Below are 23111 nucleotides of genomic sequence, written 5' to 3'. Positions count from 1 at the left end.
GAAAGCTGCAAAAAAACAGACACCAGCACAAGAAAAAAAACACCCTACAGGGAGAAGCTGCTGCAGACTTGTCCAGAAGCAAAGCCCATGGTCCATATTTGTAATTACTACAACTACATATTGAATTTTTTTCCCTCCTAAGAGCTTTTGCTCTGAGTCTTGCTCCAGTTACAACAGTGAGAACACCATGATCTCGCTGCTTCTCCTCAATAGACTCATTTGGCAGAGAGGAGATGTGGGGGTGAGGAGTGTTTGAGCCAGAGCAACCACGGAACTGCAGTATGGCACCAAAAAAAAAAAGGGATATTGCTAGGGATGGGTTTGGACTAGGGCACAGAGGGGCCCATCAACAAACTTCACTGCACATCTCACTGGATGCCGTACAAGACGAGCTGATTCACTGCTCTGAAACCCAGGTACCAACAGAAAGGCAGAAGAAAAATGTACATAAGCCTGTCCTGTACTCTACACACCCATAGGAACCCAACCCAACTCAACCTGACTTCTGTTCTGTTGGTTTTGTTTTCGTACAGTTCCAGAACCACAGAATCCCAGCGGGGCTGAGGTTGGAAAGGACCTCTGGAGGTCGTCTGGTCCAAGCCCCTGCTCAAGCAGGATCACCCAGAGGCTGGTTGTCCAGGCCATGTCCAGTTGGCTTTTGAGTTCAAGTGACTTGGAGGGAAAAAATACAATAGTCATGTAAGATAGATATGGAAACACCAGACTGGACAGTGTCTTGTCTGCGACACCAGGGAGAAACGTGGTTTCCAGGAAGGCGGGTCCTCAAAGTGAAGCCAGCTTCCAAGGGCATCCCAAGGCTGACCCTGCAGGCGTGAAAGGTTTTGAAGACCATCTGCCTGTGAAGCCAAAGCCACATTTGTGTGACATGCAAGCTGCTGTCTGGCCTTGAACTAGGTGCAACCCACTTAATAAAAATACCAGCAACTGCAGTGGAAACAGCTTCACCACGAAAGCAGATGGACGGGACCCACCTGCCTCCCTTGGGATTTACAAGGACACGGAGGCTGTGCTGGCTTGGTCCCCAGGGTGCTCAGCACCAGCAGCTCCAGCATTTTGTAGAGTACCTGGGGAAAATATCCAAGGTAGGAAGGGTTAAGGGAGTCAGGAATAAATAAAACATTTACCCCAAAGCGAGCAGAGCACAGCAGCCCTGGGGCTGGACTCTCCCACCATTCACATCCCCGTGGAGTCCACACAGGAACGATCACACCGCAGCTGGGAACAGACATTTCTAAAGCAGCCTCCTTCTATTTGCATTTGAAACATTTATTTTTGGGAAATACATATTAAACACTATTATTTATACAAAAATGGACTAAATTTGTCATAATGCTTATAACCCCCAAAAGGCCATTTTAATAGTTCTGGATGAAGTTTTTTTTTTATTGTATTATTTTCTTTTTTTTTTTTTTTTCTTCCAAAAAAAAAAAATCAGGTTACAAAGGAGAAAGCGGCGTGTCTTGCTTGGCCCAGCTTGAGATACCGACTAGAGGAAAAACAAAAGTTTAAGATGACATTTGCAGAAGTGCCTCACACAAGAGATTTTTCTCCCCTTTCATAGACTTTTTTCATAACGCTTGAAATATATATTTTTTTTTTCAGTTAATACACTTTTTTTAGGTCTTGTTTTTGCTAAAATATAGCAAGTCAGCAAGTAGTTGTTCTTCCCCAACAGCTCCAACGTGCTGTTGCAGTGGGGGCGACATGAGTTAAGGGGGAGAGCGGATTCTCCTTGCGATGCACCCCCCCAGCACGCACCCCTTTGGCTGCTGGGGGGGGACACGTGTGTGGGGAGCCCCTGCAAACCCTCCGCTGAGCAACGTGGTCTGGGCATCCCCACCAAGATGAGAGCAACCTCCTCCTTCCTCCTGGGTCACCTGTGCTGAAGAAGCTGGCTCTGCCTCCCGTGGGGACCATTGGGTGGGCTCTGCAGGCGCCTTCCAGTGCTAGAGCATGAGCCACGCTGTCATTTCAGTACGTGCCCCCCAAAAAAAAGGGTGATTTGCAGAAAGTTTTATCCCTTAGAGAAGATATGGAGCCTGATGGAGCAGACAACAGAGGCAAGCGGAGCCGGGGCAGGGGCAGGACTGCAGAGCTCTGCTCCAGGACCACCTGCCCCCGTGTCACGGCGTTATTTAACCACCCTCCTTGCAGGGTCTTATTGGCTGGAGGGTCATTGACAGAGGAGGCGCAGGGGGGGCAGAGCAGGGGGGTTATGGGGCGCAGCACCCACGAACGCTGCCCCAGCCCTCCCCGCGGCTGCAGGGCTCGGTCTGCATGTGCACAGTCCCCTTGCACAAGGACTAGGAAAACAGGAGTGTGTTACGTGGACACATGTCACACAGGGGATCCAAACAATGAAAAGAATCACTAAAAAAATACCCAACAGCCTCCTCTGACGTAGGGAAAAGCCCGAGAATCACCAGGGTCGGACAGGACAACCCTCCGCCTCCCACCACCGCTTTGCAGAGACGTCCCACTCTCAGCCCCCTTTGGACAACCATACTCCGAGCCTTCAGTGGAAAAAAAACCCACCCAACTGAATGAAAAATAAATATACAAGTGTTCTCAGGACGTCAACCACATCTATGGTCCAAGGGAGAGGGAAAAGGAGTCTCTACAAAGTGTCTCAGACCTTCTGCAGGCTGCACAGACAGCCAAGGCAAGCCCTCCCTCCCCTCTCCCACGCTATTGCAAGGTAACAGTCTGAAAAGGCACTTCTCCCAAAGCAGGTCGCTCTGCCTGGCCGGGGGTCGGTGACAGGCAAGGTGACACCTCAACACTCCCAGTTTATTGCATGTAGGCAGGGTAGAGGGGTTGGGATGGGGGCTGGCAGGTCCCAGAGGGCTGCAGAGGGCTCGGAGGAGGCAGCAGGAGACAAGGATGGCACCGTCTTGCTCTCTTCACACCACCGTACCTTGCTTCCGAGGGCTACATTCACCTGGAGAAACCCTTTGCCTTCAACGGACGGAGAAAAGCCTCTGCACAGAGGGGCAGGCAGGGCTCCCGGGGCACCCCAACCCCACCGGCCCTGTGGGTCTGCTCCCTCGAGCTCGGCTGTCGGGCCAGCGCTGGGGGCCAGCGAGAGCCCAGCCTCTGCGGGGGGATGGTCCCCAGCCCAGGGATGCTGGACCAGGGGCTGAGAAGAAAACCCCACAAAGCATGGGGGGGATGAGCGGTCACCCCGCTCCACACGACAGAGACGTTGTCTGGTTATTTGGTCAGTTAACATTGGCAGGGGGTTGGGGGGTGGGAAGAGGGGCAGTGGCAGAGGATTGATATAAAAATAAAGGGGGAAGAGGGGGGAAATAGCGAGCGTGAGCGAGCAAGGTCCTGGCTACGGAGCGAGACGGTTACATTTCGTTAGCCACCAGCTCTTTGTCGGTCACGCCGTTGGAGAGCGAGCTCTGGCCCTCATTCAGCCTCTTGACCCTGTAGGCTTCGAAGTGGATGTTGCTGGTAATATCCTTGATGTTCTGCATGTGCGTCCTGCGGGAAAAGGGACATGGGGACAATCGCACCCTGCTGGGCGCAGGTTCGGCCAGCCCAGCCTCCGCCACCCCAACCCGTGCACCCCCCAACCTCTGCTTTCAAACACCCCCTCCAGCCCACATTTCACAGAATCACAGAATCACAGATGTTAGGGATTGGAAGGGACCTCGAAAGATCATCTAGTCCAATCCCCCTGCCGGGGCAGGATTGCCTAGACCATATCACACAGGAACGCGTCCAGGCGGGTTTTGAATGTCTCCAGAGAAGGAGACTCCACAACCTCTCTGGGCAGCCTGTTCCAGTGTTCAGTCACCCTTACAGTAAAGAAGTTTTTCCTCAAATTTAAGTGGAACCTCCTGTGCTCCAGCTTGCACCCATTGCCCCTTGTCCTGTCAAGGGATGTCACTGAGAAGAGCCTGGCTCCATCCTCTTGACACTTGCCCTTTACATATTTATAAACATTAATGAGGTCACCCCTCAGTCTCCTCTTCTCCAAGCTAAAGAGACCCAGCTCCCTCAGCCTCTCCTCATAAGGGAGATGTTCCACTCCCTTAATCATCTTCGTGGCTCTGCGCTGGACTCTCTCTAGCAGTTCCCTGTCCTTCTTGAACTGAGGGGCCCAGAACTGGACACAATACTCCAGATGCGGCCTCACCAGGGTAGAGTAGAGGGGGAGGAGAACCTCTCTCGACCTGCTGACCACACCCCTTCTAATACACCCCAGGACGCCATTGGCCTTCTTGGCCACAAGGGCACACTGCTGGCTCATGGTCATCCTGCTGTCCACTAGGACCCCCAGGTCCCTTTCCCCTACGCTGCTCTCCAACAGCTCTGTCCCCAACTTGTACTGGTACATGGGGTTGTTCTTGCCCAGATGCAGGACTCTACACTTGCCCTTGTTATATTTCATTAAATTTCTCCCCGCCCAACTCTCCAGCCTGTCCAGGTCCCTCTGAATGGCTGCGCAGCCTTCCGGCATCTCAGCCACTCCTCCCAGTTTTGTGTCATCAGCGAACTTGCTGACAGTGCACTCTATTCCCTCATCCAAGTCATTAATGAATATATTGAATAGAACTGGTCCCAGAACCGACCCTTGCGGAACTCCGCTAGACACAGACCTCCAACTGGACTCTGTCCCGCTGACCACTACTCTCTGGCTTCTTTCCTTCAGCCAGTTCACAATCCACCTCACTACCCGATCATCCAGACCACACTTCCCCAGTTTAGCTGCGAGGATGCTGTGGGAGACCGTGTCAAACGCTTTACTGAAATCGAGATAGACCACATCCACAGCTTTACCATCATCTATCCACCAGGTAACATCCTCATAAAAGGCTATCAAGTTGGTTGAGCAAGACTTCCCGTTGGTGAAGCCATGCTGAGTGCCCCTAATGATCCCCCTATCCTTGATGTGCCTAGAGACAGCACCAAGAACAAGTTGCTCCATCACCTTTCCAGGGATGGAGGTGAGGCTGACCGGTCTATAGTTACCCGGGTCCTCCTTCCTGCCCTTTTTGAAGACTGGAGTGACATTCGCTTTCCTCCAGTCCTCAGGCACCTCTCCTGTTGCCCATGACTTAGCATTTCCCCTCCTGCTTTACTGGTTAATGATATCTTTAGGGCACAGGAGGGACACAAAGGCAATTATGGGCAGCCAAGACCAGAAGCCTTCAGTGGTACTCACAGCTGTGCTTGGGTAGCCCTGGCTCCATAACACCCATCCCAGAAGACCCCGGTCCTGCAAGTCCCTGGGATCAGGTTTTGTAGCCCCCACAACTATCTGCCAGCAACACCTCACGTGTGCAGAGTTTATGTGGCAGCCAAATTTAGGGGGAGCCCAATGCCCCCTCCAGCAAGCCAAGGGGGCTCAGCCTCCCATTCCCTGGACCAGCGATCGCCCAGCCCCCCCCAACGGCACGATCCTGGGATGCAGGAGGGTCATGTCTTCGGACTGGGGGTAGGACCTGGGGCTGGTGAGGGATCACCAGCTGAGCCACCCTGCACGCTGCCAGCAAGCTTGGGAGTCTGTCCTGACCCATCCACTGCTCCTCTCCTCCCTCAACTCAGCACCGTAGCTGAAAAAAGCCCCCTGAAGCCATGTCCCATTCAGTGAGACCACCCCTCGCAGAGGGGCTGCAGCGTTGCAGCAGGCTGGGAGGGGATGGAGCGATGGATGGACGGACGGATGGATGGATAGATGGATGAGCAGAGCGAAGCAGCAGCTGGGCTCTCCTCTTTCTTTGGATGCCACCTGGTGACCGAGAACTACAGGGACAGGGCACAGTCCTACTGACCTGATGAGGAGGTCCCGCAGGTAGGCGAACTCACAGTGTGTTGTGTTCTCCACTGGTAAGAAGAGAGAGAAACCCATCAGCGTGCACCCACAGCATGAGTATGGCAACCACTGGGGTAAGGAGGACCCTATGGGGCTTCACTATGGGGCTGAGATGGGGACTTACCCCCAGGGGCTATAGGGTGCAGGACTCAAGAGTCCCCTTTGCTGCTGTAAAGCCAATGATTTACCCAGGCACCTGCCCCAGCTCAGCATGACCAGCTGAGGTCTGACTGAGCATTCCCAGTCCCTTCCCACCATCTCCCACCAAACGAGGGAGCTCTCAGCAGCATCTCCCACCGTGACCCCCGCTTTGGACCAACTCAAGCTTAAGTGGGTCCCAGACAAGGCAGGGAAAGGGACAGGGTGAGCTTTGCATCGAGCGCTGGCCTCGGCTCCACAGAAGTGTTTCATCTATAGCTTCACCACGAGCATCCTGCGACACCCCAGGCACGTCAGTGCTGCCCGGGCTGCCAGTGCTGTGGCAGGACGGGATCTCCTGCTGACAAAGGCTACTGCAGTCTGAACAGGGCTTGGAGCAAGCAAGAGTGTTTGCAAGAGGGAAAAATCAAGGGATGTGGCTCTACCACAATTAGTCTGACGGCTCACAGTTCCCCAGGCATTTGAATTTAAAGGATCAACTCCCTTTTTTTGATTTTTTCCACCCACACAGGCCCAAACATAACGCAGAAATGGCAAGACAACAAATAACGCTGTTCTGCAAAGGCTGCCTGTGGCCACGGCTCGGCCCTGGGGTCTCCCTGTGCTGAAGGCAGATGCCTCCTGCAGAAGGTGAGTGGTTTAATGAGCCCCATTAAACTCAGAGCTTCCAAGGACAGAGCACAAGAGGGCAGCAGAGCTTTAAAACACACTGATTTTCCTGGCATCTGTGTTAAGCCACCCCTCAACACAGGACTCCTATTAAAAAGACTCATAAATGAGAGAAACGTATGAAATGAAGGGGAGGAAGATAAGACGGGTGGCACTGGGGAGATGCCAGTTGGCTGTCAGGAACAGGGAAACGTTTAGATGCGCTGGAGCCAGGAGGCTGCATCTAGCCTTTAAACCAGGATTTAAAATGGGGGATAAAAAAGGAAGATGCTGATGGGATGAAGATGGAAGAAGGAAGAAATCCCACAAGGGCACCAGCCAAACGCGTGGTGGAGGGTGTAGAGACCTACAGATGCCAGGAGAAAGGCTCTAATCCGGGCTGGAGACACAGAGACGTCAGCACTGCACTCGTGTGCCCTCAGATTCAGCCATCAGGCATTTAACTGTGCAACCAGCAGAAGCCAGGCCACAAGAAACCCAGAAATGGCCCCTCCGGCACTCAGCAGCCCCAGGAACTCGGCGCAGGAGCATTGGCCGAGGTGTTTCCAGTCCCCAAAAACCAGGGAAGTGATTGTCTTTGGAGGGGCAGGGAAGCACTATATACACCTCGACTTCTACTGCTGGGTTTGGACCTCATCCCCTTCTGTCTGGGCAGGGAGATGGGCTCAAGAGGTAGGGAAAGAAGGACAAGGTACCTTCAATGGTGCCCCACTTGGTCTTCCTTCCAAGGATTCGTCTTCCATTAACCTGGTACTCCTGGTCACTGCCCACCACTGCAAACGGGATCATTTCCTGAGGAAAGAGAAATGAACAGTTACGTTTTCCTCCTGAAAACCCATCAGGAAACCAAGCTGGCAAGCGAAGTCCTGCGTCAAGCTGATTTCAGGAGAGAGTTTCATGGGATGGGCTGGTCTGTCCCTGATGTTCCTGAGCAGCATTGTCTGCCTGGGACCGCAGGCAGCCCAGGACCCGGGCAGCAGCATCTCTCGCACACGTGCCCAGTCCAAAACCAGTCTAAAACCAGCCCCAAACCAGTCTAGCCCAGCACCTCATTGGCAGGCGCCAGCACACAGCCAGGGCAAAGGTATCGTGATGCTTCTCTGGGAATTGCCCCCAGCATCTGGCAACCTGTGGCTCAGTCATCTCCTGATCCAAGGTGGTGTCTTTGTACTTAGGAGTCCCTAAAAGACATTTTTCTTCCCTGAATTTGTCCAAGCCACTCTTCTGAGCCAAAAACTGTTTGCTACTTCCTACAGCAAGGAATTGACAGACACAAAAGCGGAGAAGCCTATGGACAAATTACCCCCAGGTGCTGGGAAGGCTGCTCCCCGAGCCAGGGGTGGGCAGCCACCGGCACTCCCTGTCCCTGGGGCAGGCCACGGGACCTCCCTGCCCACTGGTTGCTGAGGGCACCTTGGAGGAACGGGGCTGCGGGAAGGAGCAGCGACATGGACGGGAGAGGACACCTTCCCCAAGTACCTTCCTCACACTCTTTCTGTCCCTGCTCAGCTCTGGCAGGATCCTTGGTCCTGGGCAGACCCCAGGAGCCAGGTCCTGGGTAGACCCCCTGGACAGGGGCACAGCAGCTTTGGAAAGAAAATAAGAGGCACCTTGCAAGAGAACCCCCAGGAGATCACCAGCACCCAGAGCTGCAGGGCCCACCCAAACACATCCCGCACTAACCCTGAATTTCTCGTTCACTAGCCGATCTTCAGAGTCCTCATCAAACTCCTTCTGAGGATACACGTCGATCCCATTGGCAAGAAGATCAGCCATTATCTAGGAGAGAAGAGCAGAGGAACACGTGAAGGAGATATGGGCAGAGGAGCTGCATTCCCACCACGGCGGCAGCTCCCAGCCGACCCAAGAGGCTCTCATGAGCAATGCCCAGCAGCAACATCTTCCTTCTCCATCCTAAACACCACCCACCTTGGGGAGAGAGACCTGTGTTTAAGTGCTACACACCTACCAAGCGCTTGCCCTGGAATCTCTGCAAGAACCTGGTGCCAAGCCACGGTTCAGGCTGAGCGCGAGATGAAGTTATATGAGCTGGGCGTCGCTTTGGGATTGCAAAAGACAATAAGACAATACAAGCTGCACCGAGCAATGGGGAATACAGCTGCCAAGCACGTAACCCAAAGTTAAGAAGTTGCTTTCTGGTGTCTGCTTATGCTCCTCGGGGAAGGAGTCATGGCAGCGCCTGATCCCAGGGGACACGGGGACAGACAGCTTGGCAGAGCGGCCTCTGAGGATACTCGGAGGGAAGGGGAAGAGATGCTGAGATCTGAGTCCTGGGTGGAGGCTCAGCTCACGGGAGCACGGAGGATCAGCCTTCTCCAACCCAGCTGCAAACCCAAACCCAGCCTGCGCGCCCGCTCCCGTCGCTTCCTATGGCAATTCCTCCCCCCGCGTCAGCCCTTCATCGCAGGCTGGCAAAGGAAGCCGATCCAGCCCAGAGAAACCCCGCTGCCGGCCTCCCACCCCCCAGGCAGCCCCACACACTATTTTTAGGGGAACAGCCCACCAAAGCGATCTCCGCAGGGCATCGCAGCCCACGCCACTAACCCAGTGCAGCACTGGCACCAATCCAGGTAAGCCTGCGGCCAGGCTGGTGCTTCACCATCCCCTGCCCACCCCGATCCAAACCCAAAAACCCATCACCTCTCTGAACCAGCTACACCCCCACATGCAGACATGGCTCTGCTTTTTGGAAGCACGGACGCAGGCGCGCTGGAGGAAAGGGAGAAGGTCCCAGCCGACACCTGCCCTCTCGCTTGCACCAGTCTGGAGCTGGGAGCGTAAGGAGGGCCGAGCCCCTTGCAGAAGGGGCACCACGAACACGCCACGCAGCTCCGTGTTCTCCCTCCATCTGGAAGGATTTTGGGGCTCTGGTTACAATCAGGAATGGAATTAGAGATAGGACGAGCTCACCCTGCGCCGCACCGGTGCACAGCAGGTGAGCCGGGCGGTCTCCCCATGGTCCTTCATTACACAAGGATGGTAGCAGCAGCTGAGAACGCCCAGGTGACATTTGAGGTCCCAGACTGACTTTGTAGTCCCAGAGCCAGCCAGCCACCCGGGTACGTGCACTCATAACCTCTGCACAGAGCCAGCAGCCTGCAAAAGCCGCTGCAGGGAGCAGAGGTGGCACCAGGGACTCACACCCCCACCCTCCCGCACCAGCTCCTCGCAGATCCCTGTGCAAACACGCTGACAGGCCGATCAAGCCCAGCCTGGATCACCTCTCGGCTCCATCTCCAGCCATCCTCTGGCTCACTGCAAAGGGAACTGCTTGCAGTTTGGATTTGGCCCCCAAAACCAGACTGGATATTTCAGTGCCTGATCCTGCTCATCAAGGACTGGGAAGACAGCGGTGTGGGAAGGGGTGGCTTGTCTTCTGCACGGAGGCATCAAACAACCCCTGGCTAACGTAACCCCCGGCTAACGTGCTGCCCTCTCCATAACCAGTGGAGGTGGCCCCTAAAACCAGCCTTTTGGCAAGACCCCCTTGCCTTCGCTTCGCTGCTGTTCCAACTCACAGACCAACGCGCCCGGTGCCTGCTCACTTCCGCAGGGAACGCCGAGGCCGTCGCGCCTGCGGCCACATCCATCAGCTACACGACCGGATCTGCAGCCCCTCACCGAACCCCAAAGTGGGGCATCTCCACCTCCAGGCGTACGTGCACGGAGGAAAGCCCATGCCTTGCCGTGGATTGCGACAGCCCCTCCTCGGCTCCCCACCAAGGGAACTTCATGCCTTGCTTCCCCCACCAATCTTGCCCAGCTGAGCTCAGCAAACCCACACTTTTTTTTTTTCCTGGTTCCTCTATCAGTGTGTGGTTCTGCCCAGGATGGGTTTTCCAGTCTCTACGTGCAGCACCTCCCAAAATAACAAAACCCAGCCTGAAAATAACAACAACAATAACAAAGGAGGCAGGAGAAACAGGCCCCAAGACTTAGAGCTCGAAACTTATCCTGCCCTGACAAAGATCCAAGAGAAACACAAGGCACGGCTCGGAGCGCGGGCCCTTCCTCCGGCCACGTGGGATCGCTCAGAGCCGCGGCCGGAGGAATGCGCTGGGCTCCCGGCCAGGCACTCGCCTTCCCAGCCCCGCTGGGGAGCCGGCGAGGGGGAAAGGGGCAGGAGGGGATGGGGGAGGAGAGATGGGAGCCCGGATAAGTGCCGCCAGCCCTTTACCCTTTGTTTGAAGTAGTCCCTCTCCTCCAGCGTTAACGTGTCGGCTTTCGCAATCACGGGGACGATGTTGACCACTTTGCTCAGGCGTTTCATGAACTCGATGTCCAGCGGCCGGAGCCTGAAAAACATGGCAGAAAAAGAGAGGATTTGTGCGCTGATAGCGAGGTGGGGGCTGCTGCAAACCCCGGCAGAGAGGGGCATTCGAAGACTACACACAGAGGGGGAAGCGCTTTCTTTCAGATAGGAAAAATAAAGACATTTTCTTACAAGCCCGACAGCACGCGTCCGTCTCAGGGGTGGTTTAGAGATCAACGCTTAAAACGTTTCCCCTTCAAAGCGCCCCGCTATCGCCTGCGAACCCTCACAAAGCCCCACGAGGTGGGAGAGGGCTTTTATCCCTGCACGGCTGCTCGGCCCCAGAGGACTGCGGGAACTTGCCCAAAGCTACTCGTGTCCTTGGCACAGCCGGGATGAGCGCGCGGGCGACGCTGGCTGCGGGGCTCAGCCCTCCCGCGATGGACCAACCAAGCTGGGGAGAGACCATGGTGTGAAACCTCCGCCAGCCCTATCCAAGCTGTCACCCACCATCCAGGGACAGCACAGCGTGGAACTGGCCACGGGTCACTCTTCCTGCTCACGCTCACTCCTGCGCTAAGGACCACCCCACTGTCCTGCACGAGCCAGGATTGCATCTTGCATGAACCCATTGGGATTAAAAAAAGGCTCCACCAATTCTCCAAGGGCCCACAGGGCACAGAAGAGAAGCTGCTTGTTCCAGAGGGCAAAAATGACAGAAAATCTCTACCACGAAAAGCTCAGCAGAGGAAAGCTGCAGAGATTGCATAACCCCACTGATCAGCCCCTCAGGAAATCCCTCCCTGCTAAACGCTCCTGCTGACAGCACGGATGTGACCTCCAGTGCCACGTTGGTCTGTGTCCAAGGGCTGCGGTCCAGCTGCAGACAGCGATGAGGGCACCTGGCCATGACCCTCCCTCGCTCCTCAGTGCTCTCTGAAGGTGTTTTTACTGCTGGGGGTTCCCAAGCCAGCTAAAGGAAAGCACTCCTTGGGACACCTCCACCTGCTGCAGGTCCCCCTTGGTGGCTCTGGAGGTGACATGCAGGACACTTAAGCAGATGTTGCCCTGAAAAAGCAAATCATGAGGTCCCAGGGGAGACCAGGGTACAGGAACACCTTCAGGGTGCTCATGCATTAAGAAGCCTTTTGGAAACGAGCTCTCGCTGGAAGCACACAGGGAAGGAGCAGGAAGGTCAACGCAAGAGCCCCAGAAGCAAAGGGACACTTCTGCTGCTCGTACATCCTCGTGACCTCCGGTGGTAGTGTGTGCCAACAGGACACGACCCAACTCATCTTTGGTGAAACTGGGGCAGAAAGAGGTGAAGTCACCTTTCAGAGGAGCCGTAGGCTTCAGTAGCAGAGCTGGGACTAAGAACGAGACCTCCCTGAGGGCAGACCAGCCCTGTGCCACACACCAAAGGCCCATGGCACCAGGGAAGAAACCAAAATAAATGGGACGGTGACTTAAAACATCAAGCAGTCACCCAGCAGGAGCCCTGTGTGGAGGAACACGGAACAGAGCAGAGCACTCGGGGAGAACATGGCCAAGAAAGTACCTACTGCCAACATACTCACGCTAAATCCCATCATGGTCTTCTCGGGCCCTACGAAGGGCTCAGATACCCCCGCAGACCCAACATGGCTCCTGCAAACCCAGCAGGAGTCACACGAGTGCAAAGGGCAAGGGGCAGATTCTGCTCCTCAGCAGCCACCAGGCACTGTCCCCATCCTGCGAGGCCACCCCTGCCCAGCTCTATCACCAAGAGAGGGACGTCCAGCCCAAGAGAGGCCCGCTCAGCTCTGGCTGATCCAAAAATGTCAGCTCAAGGCTGCTCTGGTGCAGCCAGCACCAGTGACCCAACCGAGCCCTTTCCTGGTCAAACCCACTCCTCTCCCAGGGATCGGGCTGGACCGTGCCAGGTGGACCTTCTCCCCACACGCTAACGGCACGCATAGCCCAGAGCGTGCGAACAAACCAGTTCCTAACACAAACTCAAGAGTCACAGATCACCCTGGGCCCCAGGAAAGAAAGAGTTTGGCTATTAAGAAAAGAATAAACCAGAAGGAAACCCCCATGGACACATCTAAGCAGACTTGCTGCTGGCAAACATTGTTTGGAGCTCTGCATAATGTATTTCCCAGACCTCCAAGGAAGTAATGCAGTTATGCTCCTTTCCCAGCAGATTTCTTTCCCCTCCTCTCTCTTTGCTCTTTTTCAAACAATTTTTCCCCTCTAAAAGCCTCTTCCCTGCTGAGACTGTGTTCCTGCCTCTTTCATCAGCTTTTCTTTCAGAGTGAAGACCGGGATGCGTATGTAGATGATGCAGATGGATTCCCAATCAGCCAGACATTTGAATTTCAGCCAGACTGACACGTAAGAGCCCCGTTACCGAGCCCTCACCGACAGCCAGAGGATGCCAGTGGTGAGCCTGAGAGCAGGAGGCAGAGCCGGAGCCAGCCCACACCCCTGCCCGTGTCCACCAGCATCCACACAGGCACAGCAACAGTGTCCCCCACCGGTCTGCACCCGAAGCCAGAAGAGCCCAAGGCACCTTTGACATGACATTCTGCTCCGATGGGCTTCTGAGAGTGCCTTGTCCATGGAGGTCACCTCCCCTGGGCACCTCCCTGGAGAACAGGAAGGGAACCAAGGGACTCCCCAGAAGAGCAAACTGTATGTTTTTAGGGTATTTTGCAAGTTTCCAGATATTCTACCAATTCCGGTTGTGTAGCCCCAAAAAACCCTTAAGTATTTAAAAGAAAGTGATTCTTTTCACTAAGAACAAGACCTGTCGCTAAATGTCACATTGATGTGAAGACGCCAAAGGAGAAGGAATGGCTTAAGGCAATCACGAGTGCAAAGAGCCTGATTTGCACTAATAGCCCTGTACAGACCCAGGCAGACACTGCCAAGGTCACGATGGCCAAGCTCAGACCTAATTCCTCTTCAACTCCTGCTGCCAGGCACAGTCCAGGACCGCAGGGACTTCTGCTGGTATCTGCAGGGACCAGGTTTGGTGTTTAACCACCACCAACCCATGACAAGCGATGGGCACAGCCGTGCTGGCCTCCACTGGGTGTCTGAACTTGGTTCACCTGCACAAAACAGCAATACCAGCACCTGGAGAGGATTAGCAGTGAAATGTGAACATGCAAAACAGCAAGAGAAAGCGAGTTATTTCATTCCAAGCACACGCAGTCTGCTCCAAGCAGATCACAAAAGAGAAGGTAGAGCTCAAGAAGAAAAAGCATCTGTTTTCTTCCCCTTCCCCACTTTGGGCTTTGCTGGGGGATGATGTGGAGAAGCTCTCAGGGGAGTGGATGGGCTGGAGCAGGAGCAGGAGCTGAAGGGAAGGCTCCAGCCCACCCCAGCCAGTGCTGGTTGCTCCCTCACCCCCTCTCGCTATGGGGCTGGGGAAAGCAGAGCAGCTGGGCACACGTTATCACAGCTGGGAGCACGTTAGTTCTGCACTGCCTGCAGCCACCACGCACGGACAGGATCTAAGCAGAGAGAGGCTCATTCCTGCTGGTTCCCTTGAAATACCATTATAGGAATCAAAATTCACGGCGAGCTGCAGAGTTATTTCCTTTTGGTTACGCCCCAGATCAAACTCGCAGCAAGAATTTGAGCCGTGCATTAAGCAAACACCAGCAAGCACCCAGCAGCCGCCCAGCCCCACCACCAGGACCCGTCATCCTCACAGGATGACCCATCAGCTTCACAGGGGTCAGAGCTGAGATATTTATTGGGTGGCAAAAAGCAGGGCTTGCGCAGCCAAAAGCCTCTGCCAGCGCGTTACTGAGCCCTCGCAGACAGGGTTTTACGGGAGTGTTACAAGAAGGACAGGGTGTGTGCGAAGGAGATGGGTTGCAAAGCCTGCCCCGAGCTCCCTGCAAAGGGAAACAGCAGCAGGAAAACTTCTGTGCTGATTAACCCTTGAGCTGCCCAGACCAGAGGGCCAGACTGAAACGGAGCGGAGTAGCCTCCCCTCCAGCCTCTGAATCCGTGCACTCCATTAACTTTGCTTTTTCCCCCCCTCTCCTTCCCTTTTTATTTAAGAAAAAAGCAGCCTCTCACCCAGTGACCCGGTAGGCTTAGCCCTGGCTGCTGGCAGCAGCCACGTGCCAGGGAAGCGATGCCGAGTCCCGTGCCGTGCCTGACTGTGTGAGCGGGGAGGGACAGACGGACACGAGTCCCTGCTGCTCTGGCTGCGTCACACGGTGAGGGCAGCAGGTCCCCAAACACAACGCAAACAAGCCCCGTGCAATCACTGTCCCAGGACAGGTGGCACCAAGCACCCCGGGATGGCAAGCGGCACGGGAAGCCCATGGATGGTGCCACGTGGGCACGGAGGGGTCCTCCATACCTGGCTGTGGTTGTCCCTAGGGCAGGTCCCTGCAGCACTACGAGCCACCACCCTTCCCAGCCGCGCTCCCCATCACCTCCCGGTGAAACCAGAAGCACCAAAGGACATTGATGCCCTTCCCATACCCTTCCACATGGGATCACGGACTACCTGCCTCAGTGGAGGCACAAACCTGCATTCAACGTTGTGTGACAGCCCCATGATGTGGCCTCCCAAACCCTCGTCCTCCAAAAAAGAGCATGAACTTCTGCTACCAGAGCTGCTGCAGCAGCTTCACCTGTTTGTGTCCACAGCCCACGGGCAGCGCTGGGGAAAGCCTGTCCGTGGTGATAAGAAACGTAACTTGGGGGCAGAAAGGAAACCCAAAGCCTGCGTGAGCGCTTGGAGAAGCAAAATTTCCCACTGACTTCTCCCTCACGGAAGGGTTTGTCCCCCTTCACTCATCCCTCAGCTTATCTCCATCCCGTGGCAGGAGGGGACGTGCCAGCGGCCGGCTCCGACAGCGGGGCAGGAAAGCAGAGCTGCCCTCGGAGCGAGCGCCGGCCCCAGCCGGGCTATCAGGCTACAGGGAAGGAGGATCAGCGCAGGGCTCAGCAACAACGGCCTCCAACCGCGCGCTCGCTCGGATATTGGAAACACATGTTGGTTGGAGAGAAAGAAAAAAAGCAGCTGAACTTCCACGCAATTGCTGTTAGCCGGCGGGTGAGAGAAACCAGAGCGCGCGGCTGGAGAGGCTCCGCCGGGGGACACGGGGAAGGGGCTCCCCACCGCCTGCGTGGCCCGGGGAGGGCAGCCGCCACCACCCCAAATTTGCAACCTCCGTGCAGGTCAGATAGCTGCAGGATCCAAGCATCGGACACGCTTTTAAGGGTTAAACACCCAAAGCAATGAGAAAAAGCTGGAGCGCAGCTAATGCTGCAACAGGCTGACTTGCCAAGGCAGGGGCTGAAGATCAGGGCTGAGATAAGCAGGACCAACATGCTAGACTGGCCTAAAAATGTCATCTCCCTTTGAAATGTTTTCTGCTTTATCCTATTAAACCATAAACGTTTTGTCGGGCCTCTCTGCTCCCAGTCGACGGCCAGTTACACAAGAAGAGCATAACTGGCCCATGCAGTCATTTTAGTCCAGTGAAGGAGGCATTTTTGGTCTACCCACTGACAGAAGCAAAACAAAGTCTTTTCTATTGCAATAAATCTCTACACAGGGAAGAGGAAAAGGCTGACATGAATACAGCGCTGGCGGCTTAAGTTCACTTTTGAAAACAGACCCCCAAAAAAATCCCCACGCAGACAGAGCCAGAAGTGGAAGGAATCGACACAAATCAAAAGGAAACTTAGGTCTCGTTTTACGTTGTGATACTTTTTTCATGTGTGTCACATTTTTCAAGACACTTTAAGCGCCCCAGATTTTCACTGCGGGCTGCGTGCCGCGGGGAAAAAAAAAGAAAAAGAAAAAAAAATAGAGCGAGATCTGGGCCTTTGATGCTGTCGCTTGAGAAGTGCCAGAGCCAGGAGAGCTCTGCACTGAATAAACCACATCCCACTTGCAGATTAGTCAAACAACCTACAAAGTACCCTTAAAGGGTGAGGGTGTTCGCTCCCTCAGTAGCATGAGGAAAAACGGTTTCTCCCCTTACACAGGCAGGGGCACAGCAACGAAAATTCATGTTCTGTTTGCAAAGGCAGCCTTTTTGTCCAATTTGAGAGCTCAGTGACTGGTTTCCATGCTCAGCCGAGGAAGTCAGGTGACCAAAGCACAGCAAGCAGCTAACCGGAGCTCAGGGAGGCTTTGATGGCCCCTTGAAAGAGGAAACTCCACGTTTTTGTGGGGTACAGCAGCTCTGCCATGTCACCGCGAGGGCTCCAGATGCTACAGCCCGAGGAAGGACAGCTTCACGCTGTCCTCAAGCTCCTCAAGCCCCCAAGAAACACAGGGGAATCCTGAGGAAGACCCCGACGGCTGAGCTGCCCCAGATCGAACACAGGAGAGGGGCCCCAAGGGTGCGAGCGAGGGTGGGGGGTACGTACGAGTGGCCGGTGGCTGGGATGAAGTATATACAGCAGTGCACCCGCGTGTCGGGGATCCGCTTCTTGCGGTTAATGTTGATTTCCTCCTGCAGGTACTTCTCGTACTGGTCGTTGATGAACTTCATGATGGGCTGCCAGCTGCAGAGAGAGAGGAACACGGGACGGTGGGTTTGCATGTGGGATCTGGACCATCCTGAACCTCCCACCTGGCCTGGCTGTGTGAAGCAGAGCCCCGCCGAGCCGGGGATGTTACAGAATCCCATCAAACAAACCCAAAACACACTCACACGGGGACATTTTAGTTCCCGTCAGCTCCCGTTCCTACAGCAACTGCAGGCGGCATGGAAATCACAAACCTCACGTGTTCGCTGCTTGGAGACTCCCCGCACCGTGGCAGGGGGGGATTTACCGGCTGGTTCAGACAAGCAAGTGCCTAAAAAGTCCTCCCTTCTCTCCCCCAGGATCCGGCTGCTGAGCAGGGCAGGACTGCGAGCATCCCTCGGCTCCTTGCACTGCGTCGTGGCGCAGGAGCGAGAGCAGCATCAAACCCCACAAAGCCCAGCCCAGCTCGTGGGGAGGAGAAGGCACCTGCCACTGGCCAGGCAGGACAGCCCTGCCCCAGCCTGGGGGGGCCATCCCGCACAGCCAGCCCCTATCCCAGGGACTCCTGGCACAGTTCAGCCTTCAGAGCCACATGAGCCACATCCAGGGACCGGCCGTGCCGGCACACAGCTGCTCCCGGCCGCAAACAAAGGTTGTCTCATGCCTGGAACAGCAGGATGTTTGTGGGCTCTCGCAGGGTCCAGGATCAGCCCCGGGGAGCATGGCACCGTGCTGCCACCACAACAACCCTCTTCCCTGCTCCCCACGGAACGTGGGTGGCACAGGACCAGGCTACGGCCCTCGGCACCAGCGCCAGGTCAGGATGCCCTGGGGCTCGGCCGCCTTCCCTCCGCACCAGTCCCCAACTCACCAGTTCTCATTGTTGATGTGGTCTCCAAAGCCCGGGGTGTCGATGACCGTCAGCTTCATGCGAACCCCCTTCTCTTCAATCTCTGAAACGGAGAAGAAAGCCGGTGCATGAGGCAAGTGTTGATGGGCGCTCTGGCCAAACCTGCCCTCCCAAAATCGGATGGAGAGCTGCCCCCAGGGAGAAACGCACCTTCACAGCTACTAACAGCCACAAATGAGCCCTCCAAAGGGATGCAGAACCACATCTGCCCTGAAGTGTCACCCCCCATGGCCACCTCACTTGTTCCCTTCCATCACAGTTAAGTCAATGCTGGTGGATAAAGACAAAATAGCTGTTTTCTCAGCCCTGCAAACATCTCCAGATGGTCAAAGCCCCTTCAGCCAGAAGGGAGTGGAGGTTTACTGGAGGTCCACAACCCTCACGAGCCCCTGGAGACACAAGGCAGAGCAGGACCAAAAGCCAAAGCACCAGGTGGGATCTGTGGAGCCTCACCGTGGGTGATGGATTTGATTTCAATGGTCTTGGGGATCCGCTCTTCAGAAGTCGGCTGTACAGATTTCCGGCTGATTTTGGATTTGAAGAGGGTGTTGATTAACGTGGATTTCCCCAAGCCGCTCTGACCTGGAAAAGAGCAGGATAAACCGCGCTCAGCACTCGCTCGTTTCCAGGCTAATGTTTCAGGGGCCAGGGGATGGGGATGCTGACGGACTGCGGGAGGGAGGTAAGAGGTGCAGCTGCTTTCCTGCAGCCTCGCCAGCTCAAGGAGCCTGAGTCCCTCCCGGGCAGGAGGATGCTGCGGGCAGCAAGCGCCTGGCTCTGAAACGGCCAGCTTGCTGGGAGAGCAGGGCGAGAGGCGGTTCCTTGCATCCAGCCAACATCACAGCTGGACAGGCAGAAACCATCAGGGCTGTTTGAAGGGCTGCAGTGACGCCCTGCAGTCCTGAAGAAGGGCACGGGGACCAGGGAACCCCAGGAAGGAGCAACCCGACACATCTGTGCCTTTACCCTCCTCCAGCTCTTCACGGAAGACTTAGGAGCAGCTTGGCTGGCCCTTAGCTGGACAGGATTAACAGCAGCAACAGCCTTCAAAACCTCAGCCCTGCAGCATCCACAGCTGCTTCCCGGCTGGATGCGCTTTTGCAATCGGACCAGCTGGCTGCAAGGACCCTTTTAGGCAGGTCCAGGCCAGGAGCTCCTCTGAGTCCCGCAAACAGCGTCCCAGGAAGCACATCAGATTCCACAACGTCAGAAAAAACAGCTTTTACAGAGAAGTGTTTTTATGCTTCATATCCTGGAGCTGGGGTCAATCCATGCAGAAAGGACACCAGCAGCTCTCAACTCTCCAGACCAGTTGTCCCACAAGCTCAGAGAATAATTTTTCCAGAGCAAAGAAAACAGAGCAACTCCTCAAAACCCAGGGAGCAGACACTTGGCTTCCAAGCAGATGTCCCGTGCCCCCTGCAATGGCTGCAGAGCTCTCACACGCCACAGGGGCCCCTTCGGCCCGGTTCTGCTGAGCCACGTCGCAGCCAGCTATCACGGCACTGCTACTGGCACGTTCCTGGCACCGCCGAGTATCTCCAAGCACGAAGCCAGCAAGGATTTCACCTACATCCTCCAGGGTCCTGACCCATCCAGGCTGCCAAAGGCACCCAATGCTAAGCCAACCAGCATATCGGCACTGGGCATCACCTCCTGGCCAGCCCGCTCCCTGATCCAACAGCAACTGGGAGCTGAGTTTGCACCGCTACCCACGGCACGCTGCAATCCAGTGCAGGAAAACCCTGCTCACCAGCCACATCACCAGGCTGGGGTCTGGTGCTCCCGGTCCTCTGCTGCCTGAAAACACGCGGGGCCAAGCGCAAACAGCTCTGGAGGTGTGAACGCAGAGAGCCAAAGTGAAGCTCTCGCTGCACTGCTCATCGTTAAACAGAGCACGTGGGGAGAGGGGGAAAGCGGGGAGACACGTTGCTACAGCTCCTGGCAGTCGGTCTCTGCCTTTGTGCCCGTCCAAGCCGCCGGAGCCGGACTGCCTGGAAAGGGAGCAGAGGTGAGGGCTGCGGGCAGCCACGGATGCGACATCCCCCTCCGAACCACAGCCTGACCTCGCCGAGCGACGGATGTGGCTGCACCCCAGGGTGGCTGAGCGCAGGGCAGACCCGCTCCCACCGCCCCGGGTTTGCAGCCCAGCACGTTTCCTTGAGCTGAAATCAGGCAGGGAAAGAGCGGCTGAGCCCCGTTGAGCCCCACGGTGCCTGGCCAGCTCTCCTCTCCTCTCCTTCCAGCTGTTCTGCACCAAAAACTGAACACAAAAGATGTGCCTTGGGTTTTTTTTTTTTAAGTGTAGACCTTTTTTCTCATCTCCACAGCCTTAGACAACACGGGGCTAAGCTCAGCCTGAAGCCTCCTCTCAGAGCTTCCGTTAGGCTGGCGAAACCCTTTTGAACAGGGCCCCTGGTACCCAGGGTACCGGATTTTCAAACAGCCCCGTCACAAGGACACGGTGCAGGCAGTGACCCTCCACCTGCAGCGATGTTCAATTCCCACCTCCCACACAGGAGAAGTCGCCTCCCTCCTCGCATCTCCCATCTGTGAAAGAGGGACTGCGACGATTGCAACACAAGATCTCGCAGCTTAGACGGGATGGGAATAAAGGAGCTAAACTAATCCCTAGAAGCTCACCCGTCCCCTGGAGAAACGCAGCAGGACGAGGGCTGGCTGCTGCCCCCCCGCCTCAGAGCATCACCTCCCTGCAGGCACCCCACGAGGTGCTGCTCCTCCCGCATCCCTCCCCGCGTCTGCTGGGAGGGCCAGAGCTCGACTTGTTTATGCTGCCACGAATTCCCCAGCCTGTAAACACTCAGCCCCGAGCCTGCCAAGGGTAGAACAATGTTTTCCAGCCGCGCTGCAGCACGGGCTTTCATACCACACACAGCGCTGCCAAGGCAAAGCCGGGCCCTTCCCTGAACATCCCTCCACATCTGCAAAGCAGAAAGCCGAGGCGCTGGGTTTGTTAAAAAAACCTTGCAAGAACTCGTTCTGCAATGATCGGGTTTGCAGCAATCTCCCAGCCCAGGGACACCTCCTCGTAGATCAATTTGTGTATGAAAATATCAAAATGGGAAAGGCAGAGCGTCAGCAGAGCTCGCTGGGAAGCTACAGCACGCTAATATCTCGTACAGAATTAGCAAACTTTGGATCAGGCCCTCCTGTAACCCCAGGAAGCCCCCCAGGGCTGTGGGGGCTCCTACTCCACGGGCATCCCCGCACAAACCCGCAGCCCTACACAGCTCCTTGAAGGAGGCAGCGGGATGGCGAGACCCCACCGCCACGTTACCTCCCCTGGGAGATTCAGGCAGGGAGAGCTGCTGCCTGCACAGCCCGGCCCCGGGGAGCACAGCCCAGCTCATGGCCTCCCGTGGTGCCCACCCAGCTTTCCAGTATAGCCAGCACTTTGCTGCTGAGCGGCTGGTGCAGTCCCTGGCACTGGGAGCCCGGGGGTTGCAGGAGCACAGACCCCCACAGCAGAAGCTGCAGCCAGAGCAGTGGCGATGCAGCTGGTGGCCTCTAGCTGAAATAAAGCTCCTTTGTCCCATCCACCCTGAGGCCTCGGAAAGCTGATCAACAGGAGCTTGCAGGTAGCAGGATTTGGACACACACCTTCCAGCCCTCCCTCCCTGCATGTGGACACCCTCTGGGACACTGTCGTTCCCCCCATGCCACACTGCAAATCCCCAGAGAAGCCACCGGTATCAGAAGCCGTTCAAGCAGAGTGACCCAGCTATGCAAACCCCTCTTACTAGTCTTTATTCCCACCAGTAAATCACACGTGCCATTTCTTCCCTGGCACCTGTAGTGTGGTTGCCTCTTCTGTCTGAGCTGCTCAGCACAATCTCTTAAACACAAGAGAACTCACAAACCAAATTTTAGCCAAATTGCTGGAAATACAAGCAAAAATCAGGGCTCTACTATGCCAGGAGCAGTGTAACCCCTTGAGCCCCAACGCGCTGACTGCTCAAAGCAGAGCAGGGCTCGCAGGGGAGCGGGCAGGGGAGGCTGCTGCAGCTCTCTGCGAGGCGATGGCAACGCCTGACACCCCTCAAGGTGTTCCCCTCTGGGACATGCCTATGGGTAACGCACCCCGAGACGCAGGAAAGTGCATGGGACCATGGGTCATGTCCCATCGCTGGCTTTAACAACAGCTGAATCCCAGCCAGCTCCTGGGAGCGGGATTTGCTGACTCCTCAGGCAAAGACCCCAACGCTGAGCCCGAGCTGCTGCTCCCAGGGAAGCTCCAGAGAGGACAAACATCGTCGCAGAACAACAAAACAACTCGCCGAGCACGTCGCGGGCATCTGGCGCGGAGGGAGAACTCACCCACGACCATGATGTTGAACTCGAACCCCTGCTTCATGGCTTTCCGTCTCATCTGCTCCAGGATGGCGTCTATCCCCACGTAGCCGAAGTCCGCAGCCGGTTTCTCCGGCCGCGTCTGTGCCGCCTGCTTGGGGCCGGCATCCCGCGGAGCGTCCGTCATGCCGGGTGCGTGGCTGGGAACTGCCTCTGGACCTGCGGAGGCAAAGACAGGGTGGTCAGGGGTGGCAGGCAGTGCCGGGCACACCGGGAGGCTGCTCCTGGCACGGAATGAAAGGAGCTGCCTGTTGTATCCGAAGCGGGAATAAAGCATGTGCGGGGACTCAGGGCACCGGGAGGCTAAAAGGGGGGAGGCACACGGGATCTTCCTTCATCTGTAATTATATTAAATTTGGGATTCCCCTTCTTACCTTACT

General features: G+C 55.9%; 1 protein-coding gene across 4 annotated transcripts in view; it reads right to left on the bottom strand.

Annotated features, from left to right (window-relative positions):
* Nucleotides 1-1266: 1266 nt before the first annotated feature.
* Nucleotides 1267-23111, bottom strand: part of SEPTIN9 (septin 9) — a 103558-nt gene continuing 81713 nt past the window's right edge. For all 4 annotated transcript variants that reach the window (XM_068413288.1, XM_068413287.1, XM_068413286.1 and 1 more), the window contains 9 exons: nucleotides 22699-22890; nucleotides 18814-18942; nucleotides 18322-18403; nucleotides 17349-17486; nucleotides 10875-10992; nucleotides 8360-8455; nucleotides 7372-7468; nucleotides 5808-5859; nucleotides 1267-3510 (listed from right to left, as the gene is read on the bottom strand). In XM_068413288.1, the coding sequence (XP_068269389.1) occupies nucleotides 3375-3510; nucleotides 5808-5859; nucleotides 7372-7468; nucleotides 8360-8455; nucleotides 10875-10992; nucleotides 17349-17486; nucleotides 18322-18403; nucleotides 18814-18942; nucleotides 22699-22890 (1040 nt within the window). In that variant the 3' untranslated portion in view covers nucleotides 1267-3374. The remainder of the gene's footprint in view (nucleotides 3511-5807; nucleotides 5860-7371; nucleotides 7469-8359; nucleotides 8456-10874; nucleotides 10993-17348; nucleotides 17487-18321; nucleotides 18404-18813; nucleotides 18943-22698; nucleotides 22891-23111) is intronic.

Source organism: Nyctibius grandis, chromosome 15, assembly GCF_013368605.1.
Source record: "Nyctibius grandis isolate bNycGra1 chromosome 15, bNycGra1.pri, whole genome shotgun sequence".
Lineage (NCBI taxonomy): Eukaryota > Metazoa > Chordata > Aves > Nyctibiiformes > Nyctibiidae > Nyctibius > Nyctibius grandis.
Note: the sequence above shows the minus strand (reverse complement) of the source record. Positions and strands in the feature narration are given on the sequence as shown.